At 37.9% G+C, this 16,346-nt stretch overlaps 2 protein-coding genes across 3 annotated transcripts in view; one reads left to right on the top strand and one right to left on the bottom strand.

Annotated features, from left to right (window-relative positions):
- The window catches only part of nsmaf (neutral sphingomyelinase (N-SMase) activation associated factor), a 29,385-nt gene extending 23,455 nt beyond the window's left edge, over positions 1-5,930 (bottom strand). The window contains exons 1-3 of the mRNA XM_022220519.2: positions 5,791-5,930; positions 2,264-2,350; positions 270-348 (exon numbers count right to left, since the gene is read on the bottom strand). Coding sequence (XP_022076211.1) covers positions 270-348; positions 2,264-2,350; positions 5,791-5,828 — 204 coding nt within the window. The 5' untranslated portion in view covers positions 5,829-5,930. The remainder of the gene's footprint in view (positions 1-269; positions 349-2,263; positions 2,351-5,790) is intronic.
- A 2,397-nt stretch (positions 5,931-8,327) lies between these two features.
- On the top strand, positions 8,328-16,256 carry LOC110970270 (transmembrane protein 241). 2 transcript variants are annotated; one of them, XM_022220539.2, is made up of 15 exons: positions 8,328-8,562; positions 9,153-9,199; positions 10,329-10,406; positions 10,496-10,577; positions 10,687-10,764; positions 10,940-10,965; positions 11,764-11,815; positions 11,904-11,952; positions 12,168-12,213; positions 12,322-12,357; positions 14,338-14,372; positions 14,459-14,528; positions 14,804-14,897; positions 15,004-15,068; positions 16,058-16,256. In XM_022220539.2, exons 1-15 carry the CDS (start codon positions 8,491-8,493, stop codon positions 16,119-16,121), a joined length of 894 nt encoding a protein of 297 aa, XP_022076231.1. In that variant the 5' UTR covers positions 8,328-8,490; the 3' UTR covers positions 16,122-16,256. The 2 variants fall into 2 exon arrangements, with proteins under 2 accessions (XP_022076231.1, XP_022076223.1); XM_022220531.2 differs by having other exon boundaries at positions 10,937-10,965.
- The last annotated feature ends 90 nt before the right edge of the window (positions 16,257-16,346 follow it).

The raw sequence follows: 16,346 nt of genomic DNA, 5'->3' as shown, positions 1-16,346 counted from the left end.
TCAACACCATAACTCAGGAACAGAAGGAGAGATGGTGAGCATATTTTACATTTGTTCAGACACTGAACTGTGATAATCTAATCTTGAAAGCCACCTATTAGCTTCCTTCAAAGTCTTCACGACAGACAGGACAGACAGGAACGCAAACTGCGACTTCACCAGTTAAAGGAGGAAAACAAACACTAAGCTTATCTCATTTTGTTTTGATTAAAAAAAAGCTTTTAAAACAATCAAAAGTTATAATATACACAAATATTAGGAAAACACACCTTTAGAATTGGCTCTTCGAGATCCTCTGGATCAAATATGATCGATCTGGAACAAACCTTGAATGAGCCTCTGATTTTTCTGCAACATAAAAGTCAACATCAGCTGGTTAGTGCTGCTAACACCAGTCCATTTAGTTACACAGAGCAGTAGATATACTGTAAAGGCTACAGAAAACAATAATACAACCATGAACTTATACATGAGTGAATATTTTGACTGAAAGGAACACAGATATGAGCCTGTCTTTTACAAGTCTTTCTATAAACCCAGAATGACTTTAACCTAAATCAGGGGTGTCAAACATGCGGCCCGTGGGCCAAAAGCAGCCCAGCAGAGGGTTCACTTCGGCCTATAGGATGATTTTATAAAGTGTAAGACATTAACTGGAATTTGTAAATTTGTGAAACTACAAATTTTAAATAATTCCTCGACCTTGACAAGTTATTTCGATCATAAAATAAAATGCTAGATTGTTCATTTGTAATTTTGTGTCTCATTTTTCTAATGTTTTGTCTTATTTTTTATTGTTTGTTGTCTGACTTGTCGTTTGTCTCGTGTTTTTGTCGCTTTGTTTTGTATTTTTGTTTCGCCAGTGATTTTTCTTATTTTTGTCATTTTGTGTTTCGCTGAATTGGTTGTTTTGTGCATCGTTTTTGCCAATTTGTGTTTTTTGTCTCGCTTGTGTTGTTCGTCAATTTTTTCGTATACGTCCTATTTTTGTCGCTTTGTAACTTTTTAATCAAAATTTTTGTCTCTTTTTTGTTTCGTTTCATATCATTCGTCTCATTTTTGTAATGTTTTGTCACATTTTTGTTGTTTTTTTGTCTGACTTTTGTTGTTTTGACCATAAAGTAAAATACTACGTCATTCAGTTTCAGACACCTGTGACTAAAAGTTTAGTGCCTTTTTGTAGACACACTGATCTGGAGGTTGTAATGTGTAAATGATAAACTGAGGCATGATGTTGTTGAAACTGAATTGAACTATTTTTTGAAAGAAATTTTAGGTTGTTCATGATGTGCAAAAAGATAATAACTTAAAAGCAAACATTTTCAGAACGTACTTTTATTTACTTAAAGGAAAAATTTATAGTTGTGGATATTTTACTGGTCCGGCCCACTTGAGATCAAATCGGGCTTGATGTGACCCCTGAACTAAGAGGAGTTTAACACCCCTGATGTAAATGACTATAAATATAGAACCTGATTTACCAATAAATGCTCTACTTGTGTTGTGCTGCAAAGAACTTTAGATATCTTAATTAATCCAGCGGAGTAATAAAAGGTGTTAAATGCAGTTTTCTGACTGGAAGAGACAGAATTATAGTGAGGATACAAACTTAACATGGATTTTATATTTTGTTAGAGAACGCAGTGCTTCTTGTATGTTATATATTCATTTCACAAATCTCCTAATGGATAAAGAATTCACAGTGAGTTAGAGAAAGACGTTAGAGTCCTCTGGTGATAAATATATTCGTAATTTAGTCATTTTCTCTTCTCACAGCTGGACGCATTCACACACAGCTACACGATGTTTGTAGCTGTGCAAACGTGAGGAGGAATCAGAGGAGTTACAGCAGCATAAATATCTCCCTTCTCCTCACTGAGAACATAGTCGTTTTACTAAACCAGAGCAATAAAACTAAACTGTTCTAATAGTTGGTTTGCGCATCCAGAACAGGAAGCGATGATGTTTGAACAGCTGTTTTTTTTTTACAAGCTATTGTAACTGCTATTAGCTCTGAAGGCCTTAAAGAAACATAATAAGCACAATAAAACCAGACAAGCTTATCTAACAGTGTAAGATTTATAATATTTGGATTGTCACACATTGATTGTGAGAAGTTATGTACATTTTCTAGTATTATGGCAGCATGATGACATGTATCAGGATTCTCACACAAGAAGCTTCTCCACAGTTTGCACTCAGGCTTACAAAGTCATTTTATAGTGAAGCGGTTTTTGTCAAAGCATGAATACTAAGGACTTGCCTGTCCTTTTTTGAACTGCTCGTCACATGGTACGCAGTGTGCTGCTCAAAGTAATATTCTTCCAAATCCAGCAGCAAGAGAGAAAACCTGGAGAAGAACGAAACAGTTCTGTAAGATAAAGACACCTGAAATACAGCAGCAGGTGTTAGAGTGAAAAAAATGTCAAAGCAAAAAACAAATAGTTTTAAAACGCTAAACAAAAACTTAAATCGGTTTAAAAAGCAAAGGTTTGCCTACTGTACACATAAAGATCTGTAACGAGTTCAATGCTGGAGTTCTCCTAGTATCTGAGATACAGTCAAAGGTTTGTTTACATCAGTGGTGTTGATAGAAGAGACAGAGAAAGCAGGCAGCCTGTATTTCAGGTAATGATCAGCTGAAAAACACATAAGCTGTAAACTGCTATTCATTAACCATGAGATGCACGAGTGAAAATGACCCAGTCAGGTTGTTTTCTTGCAATCATCCATCCATCCTCTATACACTGCTTTATCCTCACTAGGGTCGCAGGGGGTGCTGGAGTCTATCCCAGCTGACTCGGGCGAAGGCAGGGGACACCCTGGACAGGTCACCAGTCTGTCACAGGGCTACATATACAGACAGACAATCACTCTCACATTCACACCTACGGGCAATTTAGAGTACTCAATGAACCTCAGCATATTTTTGGACTGTGGGAGGAAGCCGGAGTGCCCAGAGAAAACCCACACATGCTCAGGGAGAACATGCAGAAAGATCCCAGGCCCACCCCGGGATTCGAACCGGGGATCTTCTTGCTGCAAGGCAAAAGTGCTAACCACTTTCCCACTGAGCAGCCCCTTCTTGCAATCAATCATTTCATTTTCCACCTATTCATTAAAAAAGACATTTTAATATCATTACATTCAATTTTTCAAGCTACCTTTGATAAGTCCACTACATATTTAGGTGATGTGATTCGCTATCCGTGCATAACGTACACATGCATAACACACGCCTGTGCTCAGCGCAAGGTCATTTTGTTTGAGGGTGCATCTATAGTAAATGACCACATTCTATGTTGTCGTGGTTTCTGATCATCAATAACTAATAAACAAATGTTGCATTTCTGACAATGCCATTTGGGGGAATGAACAGTCTTAGTGGAGTACTGCGCTCTCTGAGTGTGTTTTTTGTTCAGTCTTGTTCAGTCTAGGACTCATATGGAGGAAATAGTGATCAAATTATGACTAATATAGATTTATTACGTGATGCTGAAGTTCAGTGTTTGATGTGAATATGTTGTTTAGCAAACGCAAAGTTAACATATTAGACAGAATGATTAAAACGGTGAGAATAAAAGCAAATTGTTCCTTTTAATACAGATCTTAGTCAAAGCCTTTTAAAAAATGTGCTTTTTAATTGTTGACACCTTTTATTGAAGCCCTCAGCATCTGGATGTAAAAAAAAAAAACTTTCTCAATGGTTCAACCCCGTAACTCCAAAGACCACGCTTAATAAAACCCACTCTCAATTATATATATCTTACTCATTTACCGTGTTATTTTCAGACTTCTTCCCTTTGTCTCTGAACACAGCACTCAAGTTCTTATTCAGGTCACATCCTGCTTTAATTACTGCAGTGCCATTGTCTTTGGTATGCCCAATAAATGGCTTAATCTGCTCAAACTCATCCAAAACTCTCCTGATCACCAGCACAGAGTCCACTGCTCATATCACACTCTGCCTCATTAAGCTCCACTGGCTCCCTGTCCAGACACACTACAAGGTTCTGCTGCTCATCTTCAAAGCCTTCCATTACCTGTCTCTCTCATATACCTTCCAGATGTTCTACAACCCTTCTTGTGCTTGAAGACTGCTGGCTGACACATCCTTCATCTCCCCTGCACCACAACTCTGGCACTCACTACTTTCATGCATTCATCAGCTGGACTCAACTGCTCGCTTCACGTGACAAGGCAGATTTATCCTATTATACCCCAACTGCAATCCAGCGGTCATCCTCCTTAAATGAAGCCACAGACAGGAGGCTATTTCTATGATCGACCTTAAAAAACAGACAGATAGGGCATCAGATTTGGCACAGGGGTTTATCAGTTTCTGTGACAGCTCAGACAGAGGGAAGCAAAGCTCATTAAGCTGGTCTCTATAGACAACATCCAAGAAAAAAAAGCCTTTGTTTGCTGTTCAGCACAACACTGCAAGGTCAAACTTTGTTTAAAGACACACAAAAAAAGCCTGATGAATACTGGAAGCGCATTTTATAGTCTGATGAGCCCGAGACAAATCAGTTCAGGCCAGCATGTTTTAAATAAATCTGATCAGGAGAATCAGTGTCCTGACAGCGACGCACAAAAGAGAGTGTGATGATATGAAGCTGCATGAGAGCAAAACCTGTTGGGAGGCGACATTTAGCGATGGTACCATAAGGAACATACAAGCTTGATGGCAGAACAAGAATATTCCAGCGTGATAATAATCCAAAGCACACTACACAGAAGCAAAGACTACGGCCTTGGTTGTCAGTTAACTTGAATCAAACAGAACATTTGGGGTATTTTAAAAAGAAAAGGTAGAGCAACACAACTCCTTTAGCAAAAAGCAGCTGAAAATAGTCTCTGAAGAACTCTTTATTAGTTGGTGTTGTCCATGAGGAGCAGTGAGTCTTTCATCAGAAATGTAGACAGCTTGTAAGGTGTCCTTGGGAGTTTTGAAAGGCGCCAGTAAAGAAAAAAATATGATTACTTCATTTAGTTGCAGAGCTCTCGACTCAGTCACATAAAAATGATTCCAATTCAGTCTCTGCAGTGAGGTAAACAGGTTTTAAAGCCTCAAAATGAGCTACTGCAGGAGAGAAACTTTGAATACGTCATCGATGAAGAATGCCTTTGACTTTCACCACATTGTTAGATTTATTTCACACTTACTGGACTGCAGTTTAATCACCAGTGTGCAGGCGTCACTTCACAGCTGATGCAGAAATATTTAATGCTCCATTCTTTAGAGCTGAGCAACTGACTGCACTCTGGAAATCCAATACCTCAGTTTAGAAGAGGCAGAGATGGAAAATCATTTAAAAGCTTTTACGAGATCACTCTGCTGGTGGATTTATACAACCCTCTGAGGACTTATTCAAAAGCATAGTGCTTCTGTCATGAGTTCTACAGCAGCTATATGGTCTATTGTTATAATAAACAAATCAACTGATGGACATGCTGTCAGTTCACAAAGAGCTTTGAGTGGTTTTGTTTAACAAACTTAGACTTTAAACTGCCATAGCTTTTATCTGTTTTTAAACTAGAAAATACCCCAGATTTACAGTTACAATACACAGCAGACTAGAATCCTCCTGACACTTCCAGTAATAATAAGAGCATCAGTGCTGGCAGTGGAGCTAATTAGCTGAGTGGTCCAGTCTGACGCTACAGCTGGCGCTCATCCAGAGCCCAGAAAAACAGCCGCTGCCGCCGTCAGCTGCCCCTCCGGCCACACGACGACCTCCAAGAAAGACACAGAGACCCGTAAACAAGCAACGCAGGGACACAAACCTCTCTTTGGTTCGCTCTGGCGTCTTTAAAAAGGCCATGACTGCAGCATCCTCTTCATAAACTCAACACCGACGACCAGCAGCGGATTTCTGAGCTCTGTAAACACGGAAACTTGACTGAGACCACGTGACTCTCTTACACAGATCATCCCCCCGCGAAGGAAAACGAAGAGGTCTCACTCCGGCGCGGTTTCTGGGAACCAAGCACTGCACGGCGGGATTTCACACAAAGGGGGGGATTGTGACTGATGGCAGTGTGTGCCGCCATTTTCAGAACTTTTTCATTATGAAATAGTGTCTTGTTCTGTAACTTCTGATATTTAAAAATGCTTCAAAAGTGGTATCATAATTATTCCACCAAGGAACATGGCGGAGTTATGTGACAATCAGCATATGTTTATCCTTCCCTCTGTCTGTGTGCAACTTTACTCAAAAATGGACAAACGGATTTGGATGAAATTTTCAGGGAAGGTCAGAAATGACACAAGGACCACCTGATAAGATTTTGGAAGTGATGCGGCTTATAGTCTGGATCCACGGATTTGTTAAAGATTTCTGTATCATTGTGAGAGAGCAGCACGATGTCACTGTAACTATGACAACAAGTGAACACTACCTCTGCTGAATGCTGGTGATCACATGATTGCAATCCTACTACAAATCCACTGCTGCAGACTTACTGGTACAATGTGAATCATGATGAGCGCGATGAAGATGTTATTACTACATTTAAACCCCCAGAGTATGTAAATGTTTGACATTTTGTGTTTAACAGCAATTACGGAAGCACAATACTGACACATCAGAAAAAAAAGTTAATTAGCACCACAATAAACAATGAAAGGTTTGACGTGATAAAAAAGATAAGCAGTACGCCATATTGTTATAATAATTTATGTTTTGTGTTATAATATAAGAAGTTTTCATGTCATAAAAATGTGAAAACATCTTATTATAGCAATAAAATTTTCACCGTAAGTAACATAATATTGATCAACTTTTCTTTTTGTGTTAATGCAGCAATTTTTGGAGAGAAATCATTGCACAATTTTAGTGCCGTTTAGTTATAGTGTTGAATCTCTGTAAAGTTAAGGTAGTCAAAGGTAAAAGAAGAAGAATAGTCAAAAGCAATGCAGGCAGCAGAGGCTAATATGTCTTGATTTTTGTTTGCAGTGTCTGAAAAAAATCCCTATAAAGCAGCTCAGCAGCAATTTTCGTTAGACCCTGAAAGTTTGGTAAAGATGGTAGATCTTTTAAAATCTGTGTCCCAAGTTTGCAAGACAATTCCAATCTTAAACCCAATCGAAGATAACTTGAAGTCAACATCAGGGTCAGTTTCTCAAGTTTATCCTGAGATGAGCAAAAATTCACTCATCCTAAAATGAACATAGAAGACAACAAGAAAAGCACTCAGAGGCTGCAGTATTCCGCTAAGACCATAGACTGTATGGCTAAGACTGCTCGTCATTGTATGATTTCCAACAGATACGTCCCGATAAGTCTGCAGTGGTTGATTTGCAGTCGGATCGCAATCATGTGATCATCAGCAGGCAGTTGAAGTAGTGTTCACTTGTTGTCATAGTTACAGTGACGCCAAGCCGCTATCTGGCAATGATAGAGAAATCTTTCACAAATCCATGGATCCAGACTGTAAGACGCATCACTGCAAAAAGCTAATCACTTGGTCCTTGTGTCATTTCTGACCTTCCCTGAAAATTTCATCCAAATTTGTAATTTCGTTTTTGACTAATGTTGCGCACAGACAGAATTACAGACAGACAAACATACACCGATCGTCATGTAACTCCGTCGCATTCCTTGGTGGAGTAATAACCTTACTAATCCTATTATTATTGTGTGTTGATCTGAACATAGTATACATTAAAATATCTGAATGTGAAAAAAGGTTACTATTAGTATGTTTAAGTTTTGAAAAATTCTGAAGAAATTATGTTTAACCAAGAAACTACACTCAGTTAAGGAAAATTAACTATCCTCTACAATCAAAAGTATTTTGAATTGCCAGTCTTAACTGTCGGAAATTTTACAGGCATTTTAAAATGGAGGAGGAAACTTGAAATCCTGAACTGAAGTTGAAGAAAAGTAGTTTTAAATGGATGAATGCAAACAGTTGTGATTAATTTACACACAATTTCAAATTGATGTAATTATTAACATAACAATCTCACCCTAACCCACCAAAAAAAAAAAAGTTTGCAGCTTCTGCAAATCAGTATTTTTTTTAGACTTTCAATCATGAATTGTGATTTAGAATTTATTTTGTGGTTGTTTTTTCTAATAAATGAAAATAGTGAAATGGGTGAAAACAGCTTTCCAAAACCTAAATACTGGAGAGATTGATAATTTCCATTTTGAGAACAGAGATGGTATTTTTGCTTTTAAAAGTATTTATATCTCTTTCCAGCTGCAGATGACTCAGACACCACACTGACATACTTGTTTTCAGATCAGAAAGTCTGACAGAGATAAGCAAAGGCGCATGCGTGACGCCCATCCAGTGAGCGATCCTGTCCGTTATAGACGATCTCTGTGTGAGGACGTCTTGACGTGTCACCAGGGGACACTGAGGGAAGTTTCCGATCTTAAAACCTCTCTAGTTTGAAACACGCTACATGTATGAAATGTAGAGTTAGTTTTTGGTGGGAATCATGTCCCTGCTGCGGTGTGTCTGCGGCTCAACATGCAGTGGAAGAGACACATCAACGGACTCGCTTTTAGCCTCGTTTTCGTTGTCTCGTATTTCACGAACAAGGTGAGACTGCAGTAGACGCAACACTAGTTTAAAGAGGAGACGTTAGCAGCTAAGTTTAGTTCAAACAGCCTGCTGGGTTCGTGTTGTTTTATGTCATTTTCTACCTCCAGCACCCAGACTTAAGCACAGGAAGGCTCCATAACAACTCCTGTGTACAGAACTTGACTTATTTCCCTTGAAAACTGCGGAAAATCGCATTTCATCACAAATAACAAGCACTGAAATGTAATTGCTGTTACAAATCCGGCGTAAATGTGACACAATAAAGCAGCATTATGCAATAAAATCCACACAGATTAGTAGAAATACTTGCAAGAAGTAAACAAACAAGTTGTAAAGTAGATACAGAGTATGCCGAATGGAAGACTGAATCCCATCAGTAATAAATAGTATATTCAGCTGTGTTTCACCACTTAAAGGATTTTGTGGAGAGGTATTAACTATAGCAATTGATAGATATTTGAATGGGGTTTGGTTCCAGTGAAGGAACATCACCTGTTATATAAATGATAAAAGTTATGAGTATCACACTGGTGGCATATGATGAGCTCATGGCCTGGTTTATATGTTTTTTTTTTCTTCTTTTGTAGTTTGTTCTGTCGGTGCTAAAGTTCACCTATCCCACCTTATTCCAAGGGTGAGTAGCTGAAAATATATAATGTGTATTTTAAAGCTCAAATACATCAAATAAAAATGTTTGAAAAGAAGCTTCTTCCACAGAATGAATATGCCTCTTGATTAAAGTTGTATCTACTACAACTGACCTTTTACATATACGCTATTAATGAGTGACCACATGCAAACTGCCAGACCAAAAATAAACTCACTGTTTACTCAGAAGAGAGTACGCTCCTGTACAATATCACTTTAATGTCAGATGACATGATGCAGAAAAACCTGTGCTTGCTGTTTTCTGCAAAACTGCAAGATTACATTAAACCTGATGAATATTGGGAGCAAATTCTTTGATCAGATGAGACCAAGATCTGTTTCTTAGGTCCAGGACTACAGGTGGGAGTGTGATGACATGGGCCTGTATGAGTGCCAAAGGTATTGTGAAGAGGACTTTTATAGATGCGCTATAAATGCCTGTGGATATACCAAAATACAGCCTGACAAAGGGACTTCCAGTGTGCAAAAGCTTTACAGAACAGGAATTTTACAGCATGATAACCATCGAAAGCACAAAATCAGTTTCCAAATAAGAGGAAGGAGAAGAAACTGTGATCTGGCCAAGTATGTTGTTTGACTTGAATCAAACGGAACACCTCTGGTAGAGTTTATTTTTTTAAAGGTTGAGTAATACAACACCTCCAGCAAAGAACAATAGCTATTCTTCAGAAATTTGTACAGCACTGGTGTTCTCCATGCTGAGGAGGATTGTCTGTCGAAACTAAAAGTGGACATGTGAAATCCAGGAAGAAATAAGACTTTCCTGTCAGTAATGAAATGTGATTTTTGGTTGCGTTCAGTCAATGCTAGTGCATAGGGGTATACTCACTTTTGCTGTATATTGTACACTACCAGTCATTCAATGGTTTTATTTGAATATTTTCTACATTATAGATTAGTACTGAAGACATCTCAACTGTTAAATAATACATATGGAATTATGTTGTAAACAAAAAAGTGTTCATCTTCAGTATTAATGTACAATGTAGAAAATAATACCAATAAATACAAAATGTTGATTGAGAAGGTGTGTCAGACTGTTGACTGGTGGTGTATGCATTGCTCACTAACATGACAGAAATGTTTGTTTCCAGATGGCAGACATTAATCGGGGCTGTCCTCCTCCTCCTATCTGGGAAACTGGGATGGGTGGAAATGAGCCGCATCACCAGGTACTTTTCGTAGACTTTTTCCTGGAGGATTAAATGTTTAACTCTCATATTTAGATATTTCTTTGACGTGTTTCAATGCTGTGTGACAGATCTGCAGCTCTGTCCTGGCTTCCAGGCTCTTGTCTGTTTGTGGGGAACATATATGCTGGTTCCAGGGCTTTATCACGCATCGTAAGTGGCACAATTAATATCGTACATTGGTGCTGCCTTAGTGTTGTGTTTTGTCTGTTGATTTTACTTTGGTTCTGTGTTGATGACGTTGTTTTTCCTTCTTGTGCAGGACATTCCTTTTTTCTTCACTCTTCAGAATTCCTCTCATGTTGTTAGTTACATAATCGTCAAGGCTGTCCGTAGAGAAGTAAGTGCTCTATGTGAATCTGTTCCATTATGTGCAGAGCACTCTGCCCTGTCATCTTTTTCACTGGAAGTAAAGGAGGCAGATATGGGACCTTGAACAGCCAAAAGCCACATACTATATCTTATACAAGCTTTTACCACTCAGTAAAATGTGCTTTCTTCTGTCTGTCCAGCAGAAGACACAATGGCCTAAATTCATCAGGTATGTGAATTTTTTCCATGTGATACAGCTGTACAATTACCAAGTTCTATATGGCAAGTACACAAAGGTTGCAGGAGATGAGGTGGACATGAGGGAATGCATTTATTTCACTTTACCCAATGAATCTAACTTGTCAAACACATATTCAAACACAAATATGAACAAGAAAAGCACCGAGAGAGCACAAGGCTGTTCATTCCCCCATATGACATTGTGAGAAATGCAGCATTTTTCTTACTTTTAGAAATGCAGCATTTGTTTATTAGTTATTGATGATCAGAAATCACAGCACTATGGAATGTGTCCATTTAATATAGATGTACCCACAAACAAAATGACCTTACGCTGAGCACAGGTGTGTGTTATGCACGTGTACGTTATGTACAGATACTGAATCACGTGAGCTAAATATGTAGCGGGTGGCGGGAATTGATGGGACTCAGAAACACTACCACAGTTTAATCAATTGTTCCTTGTATCATTTCTGACGGATAAGTCCTCCTAAGTCCGCAGTGGTGGATCGTTAGCAGGCAGCTGATGCACGCTATCTCACAATAATGCAGAAATATTTAACAAATCTGTGGATCCAGACTATAAGCTGCATCACTGCCAAAATCCAATCAGGTGGTCCTTGTGTCATTTCTGACCTTCCCTGAAAATTCCATCCAAATCCGTCCGTCTGTTTATGAGACAGACGGACAGACAAACGTACGCAGATCGTTACATAACTCCGCCGTGTTCCTTGGTGGAGTAAATAATCTCTCTGCTGCATATTTAAATGTGCTTCCCCTCCTACAGCGTCTGCCTCATGCTGCTCTCAGCGCTCAACCTTCCGCGTTATGACCCTCAGGTAACAATGTGTAATCATCATTAAATGGTGAATTTCTTACTTCCAGTGCAACACGTGTAGTTACTGTACATGTTTTTATCCTCTGCAGTTTGACTACAGTGGTTACCTGTGGGCTGTCTGCCATCTGCTCTGTGTTGGTAAGTTTACTATGCAGAGATGCCGCACCGTCAAGGCTTTGGGGAAACCACAGATTCCTGAAAGAAATCAGTCAGATGTTGTACTTAAGCTGTAAGTGATCAGAATATGCATCAAGCAGGAGGCATCAGAGTCTGTTTTTACTTATAAGATTGTTCCTTACTGCCAAAAATACCTTAAGAAAATGAATGTTGTAAAAATGTGATTTAATTTTCAGGTGCTTACAGGGTGTTTCAAGTTCACTACAAGTCCAGTAACCTGAGGTAAGTTTAAGCACATCTGATCAGAGCAGCAACATGCAGCAATTCAATCTAAAGTTGTTATTCTGAACATCACACACTGAACATGTTCCTTTTGTGATTTTATTCTAGTGATCTTGAGCAACAGTGCATTAACTACTTGTTCAGGTAAGAATAAATCATTCTAAGAGTTTTGATCTGACGCTGAATTGGTCCAAATTTTACTCTCAAACCTTATTGGGAAATTTAATTTGCATCTTAACAATTACAGATTGCTTCCATGTCTTACCAAAGTGTTGCTGTGACTTAAATGATGTAAAGTTAGGCATGTACATTTGTGTGATATTAAATATTGCAGGGTCAAAACTTTAATATTTAGATGAGCCACATGAATTTGTATTAAATATAATATTGTAGGGTCTTAACCTTAATATTTAAATGAGTCATAATTTTCTACCATATATAATAATGTAGGATCTTAGTGTTGTCTTAAATTAGTAAGGTAATTTTGTACAATCCATAATATTATAGAGGGTTAGGCTTAGTATTATATATATATATATATATATATATATATATATATATATATATATATACTCTCAACAAAAATATAAATGCAACGCTTTTGTTTTTGCTCCCATTTTTTATGAGATGAACTCAAAGATCTAAAACTTTTTCCACATGTACAATATCACCATTTCTCTCAAATATTGTTCACAAATCTGTCTAAATCTGTGATAGTGAGCACTTCTCCTTTGCTGAGATAATCCATCCCACCTCACAGCTGTGCCATATCAAGATGCTGATTAGACACCATGATTAGTGCACAGGTGTGCCTTAGACTGCCCACAATAAAAGGCCACTCTGAAAGGTACAGTGTTGTTTGATTGGGGGGGGGTCCACTCCTCTTCAATGGCTGTGCGAAGTTGCTGGATATTGGCGGGAACTGGTCCACACTGTCGTATACGCCGATTCAGAGCATCCTAAACATGCTCAATGGGTGACATGTCCGATGAGTATGCTGGCCATGCAAGAACTGGAACGTTTTCAGCTTCCATGGCACACCTGTGCACTAATCTTGGTGTCTAATCAGCATCTTGATATGGCACACCTGTGAGGTGGGATGGATTATCTCAGCAAAGGAGAAGTGCTCACTATCACAGATTTAGACAAATTTGTGAACAATATTTGAGAGAAATGGTGATATTGTGTATGTGGAAAAAGTTTTAGATCTTTGAGTTCATCTCATAAAAAATGGGAGCAAAAAAAAATAGTATTATATAATTATAATATATATAATACTTAATAATGTAAGATATTACATTTACATTTAAATAGTCCAGTAAATTTAAATAGAATATTAAAGGGTCTTAGCCTTAATATTTAAGTTAGATAAATTTACATTATACATCATATTGCAGGTCCTTAATATGTAAATTAGTCAGGTAAACTTGAGATTTAAATAATATTGTAGGATCTTAACCATAATATTTGAATTTATCAGATAAATGTTATCCTATTTTTCTGTTGGAAGGTGCTCTTTATCAGTGTCCGTTAAGTAACTAGTGGCAACTAAATGCTGTTAAATCTTTATTTCTTTAATTGTAGGAAAGTTTAAACTGTCCTCTCATTGAAACAAGTCAGAGTTAGCCTAAATACAGCAAAAACTTCATATCGAATCAGAAATTCTGGACCTCGCTGACAATGACCTCAAGTAGAAGGAGACTCTGTCTAGCAAGAATATGTTATAAATCTGCTCCAAAATGTAATATGGGTTTATCTTTCCCTGTGTTCGGGATCCTTAACGAGTTGCATGAGTCAGCCCGGTAGTTTCTGTGTAATCTTTCCCGTAGACAGACAGAGGCACTGAAAACATACCTTCACATGAGTGAATATACTTTTTTCAATCATGTGATCATAAACACATTGCCTGTGCTTCCACATAGTATGCAGAGGCCAATAAATAATTAGAATTAGTACATCAGGATTGTTATTTTTTTTTCCCAATGTACACCCCTTGTCAAAAGTTTTGAGACGGGTTCGAATTTATTTGAATGAGAAAGTGTCTCAAAACTTTTGACAGGGGGTGTACATTGGTGCGGTTTCAGGTATTATCAGTAGGTAACTAATTACAGCTTTTCCTCACAGTGTGCTGCTGCTGGCCATCGCTGCTCACCCAACAGGTACAATCAGTCCTGTGCAGATTTTGCTTCTCAGCTGTTTTACTCAGTAATCTGTGCATCATTTGTAAATCTTTGTTCCTCTACAGGTGACCTCACAGGTGCCTTGGAGTTTCCCTCCCTGCAGTCGCACACATTTCACGGTGGATGCTGTGCCAGGTGAAAACATCAGTCTTCCTGATTAATGGGAGAAGCAGCGCATGTAGCATCAAAATGTAGCATACTTTAGGTGTGATTTATGCAGTCCAGACCGTCAGTTTAACTGTATGGGATCTCAAACAGGTTACATCATGCAGAGGCTTACAGATCCTCTATTAACTGTACTTGGTTGTATAGTGAGATAAAAGCAGATGAGACAGGCCTTTTTCATGTTAGACTTTTTAATTTAGCTTGTTAGCAACACTTGCTGTCAACTTGTGTTTCTCACCCTGCAGTGCTTTGTTGGGGTTCTTGCTGCTGTTGACCACAGTCAAGTTAAAAAGTGGACTGTCCCTCGAGCACTTTGGAGTTTGGATTTTTTTGTCCAAGGTAACCTTTCTCGTTTCATTTTTCATCATATTTTGTGGTGTACTTAACACTCCTGTCCACGTGAAACATCAAGTGACTTCATTACTGTGATAATGTTTGCTGTCAGGTCACTGCGATGTTAATCTCCCCGTTTATTTTCCACATGGACATCAACACCCCGTCTCTCTTTTGGTGAGTTTCTCATTGCCTTTGTACCACATTTTGATGTGAAAAGATGTTTTTCACTCAATAACAATAAGTTTTATGTTATTATGACATACAGACTCCTCAAAATTACAGGTTTCATGTTCTAACAATATATTAGCATGTTATAATGTGAAATATTTCAGGTTATAACATGATAACTTAATGTTACTACATGAAATGTTTCACATTGGTAACTTCCATTGTTATTTAGTACAGTGGATGTTATTGTGATGATACACACATGAAAGGATTGTAAAATGCAGAGCGGTACAGAAATAGCTGATGTAGCATCATTTGTCACTAATTAGCCAAACAGGCACTGAAGGCTCCATGGATACATGATTTATCACAATATTATCTATTGTACACAAAGTCAGAATCTCACTGTGTCTCAGCATGAAGATGAGCTTAGTCAGATCACGTAAATGTGTAGTTTTCCTCAAGACATTACACGTTCTGTTATTACAGTGTAAATTACCACATTATTATCTGAAGCATTTCACATAAGACAAGTATGTTATTTGTCTCTTTGTTGTAACATTTGAGGTTTGTCTGTCACAATAATGTGAAAATATGTTATGATAGGAATCTTTTTGATGTGAAACTGGACAGTTTTTCATTTTCTTGAGTGCCAATAATACGCTTTCATACCTTTGTTTCACAGTTATCTTTCATATTCATTTTAGCAATGAAGTGTACAAAATATTTTTTCATGTCATGAATGTCTCCTATTTTTTGTTGTTTCTCAGCGTCAGTTTTTAGCTGTTACATAGATTTTTCTAACTGCTAAACACATGAAGGTGAATTATTTCAATGTTTGACTTTCCTCCTTAATAGTTTAATAAGTACGCCATGGGGCTGTGTCCAACCTGTGCTGTTTTTTTGTTTAACTTGTTTGTGGCCAATTATTGAACTAAAAATGTGATTCAGACTGACTGTTAGAAAAGTGACAAATCTGTGCTTGTTGATCGCAGCGTGGTCGTCAGTCATGCTGGAGAGGCCCTGCTGGTTTACGCCCAGAGAGATTCTCAACTGTAGCTTTCAGGATGAGTTCACAACTCGCACTTCATAAAGAGATTGCTTTTGAAGAACAGATTTTATATTTTCATTATTTTTATAATTTCTCATCTGCACTGATTATCTGCTTACCAAATAAAACTCTTTATATATGAATTCTGTTTTCATTGCCGTCACTTTTCATCCTCAAAGGGTTTCTATGTACTGAATGTGGTATTTCTTCTTGTTTTTTTAGTAAAATTCATT

Source organism: Acanthochromis polyacanthus, chromosome 20 (genome assembly GCF_021347895.1).
Source record: "Acanthochromis polyacanthus isolate Apoly-LR-REF ecotype Palm Island chromosome 20, KAUST_Apoly_ChrSc, whole genome shotgun sequence".
Lineage (NCBI taxonomy): Eukaryota > Metazoa > Chordata > Actinopteri > Pomacentridae > Acanthochromis > Acanthochromis polyacanthus.
Note: the sequence above shows the minus strand (reverse complement) of the source record. Positions and strands in the feature narration are given on the sequence as shown.

Bases quoted from the DNA above. Each gene is read 5' to 3' on its own strand.
- LOC110970270 (XM_022220531.2), top strand. From the start codon at position 8,491: ATGCAGTGGAAGAGACACATCAACGGACTCGCTTTTAGCCTCGTTTTC. The intron at 9,200-10,328 runs GTGAGTAGCTGA...GTTTGTTTCCAG, and splicing joins TATCCCACCTTATTCCAAGG to ATGGCAGACATTAATCGGGG. The intron at 10,966-11,763 runs GTATGTGAATTT...CCCCTCCTACAG, and splicing joins CAATGGCCTAAATTCATCAG to CGTCTGCCTCATGCTGCTCT.